Genomic DNA, 5,961 nt, shown 5'->3' with positions numbered 1-5,961 from the left:
CCGTTCGCCTGCCCTCCTCACTCGCTCTCTCTCTCACACACACACACACACACACACACACACAGACACACACAACCGCAGCTCCATTGAGGAACTAGAAAGCCAGCTGGGATTACATGGCTGGAAAGACCAGGGTGAGCTCTGTTTGGATAACACCCTCTCTCTCTCTCTCTCCCTCACACACACACAAACACACACACACAGAAGATGTATGTTGTTGTCAGTGTATGCATGGTGGAGCCTGTCTTATCAGGCGGTTCCCCAAAATTTGGAGTAATGTACTAGATGAGAAGATGTACACAGCAGAGGGGCACATTTTGAAACCTTCATAGATGCATCGACCAACCTTAACAGCCTGATGCAAAAATCAAAAACAAAAAAGTCCAAAATCCGGATGCTGTGTCCAGTAATAAAGGGAATGAGATGTAGCAGCTACAAAGAATTAAAATTGTATGCTTTGGTATTTTGACAATGAACAGCCATAAAATTTCCTTTAAAACAATGAAGCTGGATCAGTGCTCTCAGAGGACTTGAATCATGGGAAGTAAAGTCCAGAGGAAAACTGGAGTTTTTTAGTTGTTATAAGAGGCATTTAGTGCTTTGTGTAAGTGCTGTACAAAAAGAGCTCAAATGACTCCATAATGATGACAATAACTTTCCTTTCTTTGACGGACAGGAAGATGACTCCACTACAGTGGTGTGAGAATAAGCCCTCAAGCTATTACCAACATAAATATGAAACACAACATGAATACTTTTAAGGACCCAACCCTTATCCTCAAACAGACTCTTCTCTTCAAGCTTCTGAAGTAAAATTTAAAATCTTAAAGTTTGTTGCTGAACATTCCCACATAAACCATCAATAATGGATGGATTAATATCTTACCAGCGCTCTACGATGGGCAAACTCTGAAATAGTGACACTGTTTTCTAAGTTACCTCAGACCACGTTTGGCATTTCTGTCCTGCAACTTCTTGTGACTCATCAGGCAAACTGTATATCGGAAATAAGCTGGTATCGGACAATATATCGACCTGGGCGATTTATCGGCCTAGCTCTAATAGGAACGGGTGTTTTTGGTCGCTGTAGGTACAGCGTAACCTCAACACGAAAACATAAAGCTTAATCCTTTAACGTGTTCTAGCATTGAAGGCATACATTCTTTAAAACTTAAGATAAATCTTTTCTATTACTAATTGCTGCCCAATTTCTACAAAAATATTTTGACATTGTCTTATTTGACCTCATTAAATAACTCAGTATTGTGCATTTGAGAGTAAAAGCTCCACTTGGCTCCAGCCGTGAGCAGAAACGGGAAATCTTTCTGAGAACTTTTAACATTTACTTAAGAGGCCCCTGTGTATCTGGACAAGTGTGAGTGGAGAGGCATGCCTGGCATAGAGGGAATGCCAGGGAGTCACTGTGGGAAGCCTGCTGCAAGCACACACACACAAACACTTACACACACTTACTTTCCTACTGCTTTAGTCCTTAGCCCTCACACAAAACCCTAGAAACAATCCTTAAAACCAGCAGAGGAAAAGGGCAGAGTGTCCTTAGACAAACACATATGTTTTCTCCAAATGAACTGGCTCCTAATAGGGGATATGGGTGGAGGCTATTTGTCGGGAGGTGAATAGACTAGTGTGGTCCAGGGTTTAGCCAGGGGAGTTTAGCCTGCACTGACCTCTGAGCTGGAACAAAAAAAGCCATGTTGATTAAGAGCGTCATTTTATTCAGGAGGTGAATCAAAAGAAACAAGCTTGTTAATATGGAAAACCAATTAAGAGGCACAGTGCTTGAGAATCTCCATGAGAGGGAGGGAGGGGACGTTAGAGGGGGAGGAAAAGAGAAGAGGGAGCTGTGCAGACTCTACCAAAGACACCTATTGTTAAAATTAGTACTAAATCACCAGCTCAGGGTTTATATTTAAGTCAGAGTTTAGTATGGAAAGAGAGAGTGAAGAACACACACACATAACACACATGTGTGCTGAGCGTGTGTGAGGCCAAGGGGATGTTGGGAAGAATGGAGGGATGTCACGCTTTGTTTTTCTGCCTGTTGATTCTGAATGTGACCAATTAGTGAAGCAGAGAGACACAGAGTGTGGGAGTGGAGGAGGAGGAGGAGGAGGAGGAAGAGGAGGGGGTCCAATCTCTTTCACCGTGAGAGTCTGTGGCCAGGCTCTGAGTCAGAGAGGGGTGAAAGAAAAAAATGGGGCAGGGTACAACATAATGAACATAATGACAAACAAAAGAACTTTTCAGTCATTTGCGGTCGCTTTGCTCTGACCCCCAACTCAGTTCAATGACTAGATACTGAACTGCTGAAAGGCCAGGATGTTTCATTTTTTAAGGATCTCAGCTAAAAAAGAATTTGTCTACTTTCATATTAAAATAAAACACATTTAAATGATCCTTAATACATGCTCCTCATAACAAAATTAAAACAGATGTGGGCGGTGTAACTGGTATGAACAGTTTGCTATTTGATAAGAAAATCTACTGATCAAATAAGCGATAATGCAGAATGAGGTGTCTTGATGTTGGAAAATAATAGAGTTAAAGGTTTCCACGACGCCAGATATGAATTCTTTCCACCGAGACCACTGTTTTTCTGGATTATGACACTTGAAAGAGCTAACCCTGTTCTAAATAGGGCTATTAGCGGGTATTACCCTCTCTTATCACTGTTATTACATGGACACTTGCCAAACATACAAAAGGAGAGGTTATGTTTACTTAAAGGATAAGGCAAGGGTTATTCTATGTTTTTCCTATTGTCCACAATAGCAACAAAAAGTCCAACTAGTTTGTCTCTCACTATTTCATTCTCTACTCTGTCGGTGGCTTTCAAACCCTAAGCCTATTATTTTATGCTGAAGATGTAAATCTTTAAAAACAGGTCATTGGGTATTAAGTTTTCAATAAACATTACATTACATTTGATGGACTATTTTCAGGGGCGGATTAATACACTTTTGGTGCACTAGTGAGTATTTGGGGCAGCAGGACGGTGAAAGTGGGATTCAGTCAAAGTGTGTGAACATGTCACCCAATACAACAATCGTAGTCGATTTAACAATCGTGCCGCGTGGCTGGCAAACATTTGCAATCTAGCAAGCTAAATTAGCTACCTTAGCTAACTTGTCAACTGATTTGAATGATTTATTTTAACAACAGGGAACAGATTGAATAGTGTAGCATAAAAGTCACTAATGTTAGCAAATGTAGCTGTAGCTAACTAACAACAATTTGCTATGTAATGATATATTAGAGTCATGATACCCAGTACAGAGAGTGACATCACACTCCCTCTGCCTGTGTTGCTCTCGTGGCCTCTCTGTGGTTTGTTTACATAGACAGTCTGCTCCGTGTGCAGTAAAGCGACTGAAACTGCTGCTTTTATCATCTACGTCTGTGAGTTGAGGATTTATTTCGACCAAACCAGAGTTAGAAATTGTTGGAACAGTGAAATGATTAACAAGTTTTGGTGAGTTTCATTTTGTTTCCATCCACTCTGAATGAAGTAACAATGTAACAATGATATGAGAGGTAAAATGACAATTTTTGTCTATGCGAATGCAATTTTACAGCTGTTTCTGTTTAAACAAAGGTCTCTCTCTGTAGGGATCATGTCCATTATGTTTGCAAAATAACAATCTGAGCCTGTTAGAGGGAAAAACAAAAACTTTTAGGGGACGTACTTTGACAGGTGCCTTTGTCCCCAAGTATTAACATTTAGGTTTATTTTGACCAAACCAGCGTTTGTGATTGTTGGAAATGACATGGAAAAACAAACAAAGACGGTTTTAGTGAGTTTAATTTTGTTTCTGTCCCATTGTTTTGATCTAAGTTCCGGGTGTACTCTAGTGCGACACCCAGAGGCAAGTGAATGTCATATGTATAACCTTTAAATCTTCATTTAAACTAAATCTTATCATAAAAGGGCAGAGAGCCACTCCGATTTAAGGTCAAAACTGAAAGGGATGGATGCTTTCTATATCTATTTAGTTTTGGTTCTTATAAACATGAGAATGACATCACTATTACAGTATACATACAAGCTTGTTTGTGTGTGTGTGTACCTGTTGCAGGTCAGCCATGGAGTACAGGTGAATGTGCTGTAGCAGGTATTCTCTGGGGAAGATCCTGTGAAAAGAAAAGAAAATGTTTTAAGGCATCATTGTCTGTGAAGCAAGTGATGGGTTTACTTCCCTCCCACTCCAAAAACTGAGTTATGTCAGTTAAAAGGTAGATAAGATCTGTAAGTATGTTCAGCATATTTTCTTAAATGCCATAACATATCATCCTGCAACTTCAGTCAAAATAATAACCACAGATCCCAGCTTGCTTTTCAAACAAAAGGTCAAGGTAGAATTATTTATCTTTTACAGTCATTGTTCCCATATACAATACTCAGTATACAGAGGAGCTCAATTATGATACTTCAAAGCAATGTACACAATAAAGAATAGAATAAAAATGAATATACGTCTGAGCAAAGCAGGAAATATATATTTGGAAAACTTACAGGTACAAAAAACGCTAACCAGCTGTAAGATTCCAGTTGTGCCCATTAGATAAAGTTCAATGAACGATAATAAAGTACAATTTCACATATAATGATGTAAATTGTTTTTATTACATACAATAAAACTGACTAAATGTATTGCAGATAGTTTAATCACTTTATCTCAAGGAGGGCCTGTTAATTGCAGACATATTGTCTTTTATATTGGGTCCATTCATGTTTTGCACCATCACCAAAAACCACAGACAGTGACACTGTGATGAGCCTGAGACGGCCACTGTGTCCCTGCGTGCTGCCAGCAACCTTGGTGTTAGGTTAATTTCTTCTTCTGGAAGCTAATGATGTAAGCCAAGGTCATTAGCTGTCCGAGCTAGGTGACTGCCTGCCTCAGTAAATATGACTCTGATTACACACAAACTGAATTCACGTTGAAGTTAAAGTTTGTATTCTTCTTTTGTAAGTGAAACCTGTTCCTAATAGTCACCGTGCAGGCCAGTTTCTAAATAAAAGGCTCGGTCTTGTGAGCATATAAAAATGGAACAATGATCACATACTGTAGTTAAATATGAGCATTACACTGATTTAATCATTAACCAGCAGCCTTTGAGTCCACGGTGCTAAAGAAAGTAGTGACATTAATCTAGAGTCAGTAGCATTCCATCGTCTAATATGTGACAAAACACAGACAGGGGAGAGAGTGTGTGTGTGTGTGTGTGTGTGTGTGTTGTGAGGCCTCCTCTCAGACCACTAAGATTGATGGCACCATGTTAAATCCTTTCTAAGCTGTGATGAGTGTCACCAAAACACAAGAATGTGTATCTGTATTCATACGTGTGTATGTGTGTGTGTGTTTGTGTGTGTGTATGTGATCCAGGCACCTAATGTTGATAGGCACCACTGATAAACTTCTCTGTTTGGTATGTTACCAATGGTTACCACATCAGCATTCATAAGACACACACACACCTACACACACACACTCAGCTCCAATAATCAAACACACACAATAATCAAACACACACTGGCTCCTTGTTGATCGTGTAGTCAGTGCCCAGATCAACACACCCTTAAAGTGTGTGTTGATCTTGATAAAAGTGCTTGAGAACGACCACATTCTAGGATTAGATTACAAACAGAAGATACACAGATCCATGCATGTATGCTGACAATATTGGTATTAGACCTGATAGTATTTAATTCCATATTTTATTCCACTATTCTCAGCGCTCTTTTCAGTCCAACAGACACACCTTTCATTAAGATTCGCTATGCGTTATTCATTATCGCTCAGTGTTTCTGAACGTGTACTGAAGGAGGGTCTGAGTAAGTGTGTGTGAACCAGCAGATGTAGGAAGTCCTGCAAATATGTGTGTGTGTGTGTGTGTGTGTGTGTGTGTGTGTGTAGGGGGTGGACAAACACATTACAA

At 39.8% G+C, this 5,961-nt stretch overlaps 1 protein-coding gene across 1 annotated transcript in view; it reads right to left on the bottom strand.

Annotated features, from left to right (window-relative positions):
- Positions 1-5,961, bottom strand: part of plekhm3 (pleckstrin homology domain containing, family M, member 3) — a gene marked incomplete in the record, with an annotated part of 36,936 nt that overhangs the window by 11,858 nt on the left and 19,117 nt on the right. The window contains 1 exon segment of the mRNA XM_035676381.1: positions 4,089-4,152. Coding sequence (XP_035532274.1) covers positions 4,089-4,152 — 64 coding nt within the window.

Source organism: Morone saxatilis, unplaced genomic scaffold, assembly GCF_004916995.1.
Source record: "Morone saxatilis isolate NCDOM2014 unplaced genomic scaffold, NCSU_SB_2.0 Contig5, whole genome shotgun sequence".
Classification (NCBI taxonomy): Eukaryota; Metazoa; Chordata; class Actinopteri; family Moronidae; genus Morone; species Morone saxatilis.
The sequence above is the reverse complement of the archived record's forward strand: the minus strand, read 5'-3'. Positions and strand labels throughout refer to the sequence as shown.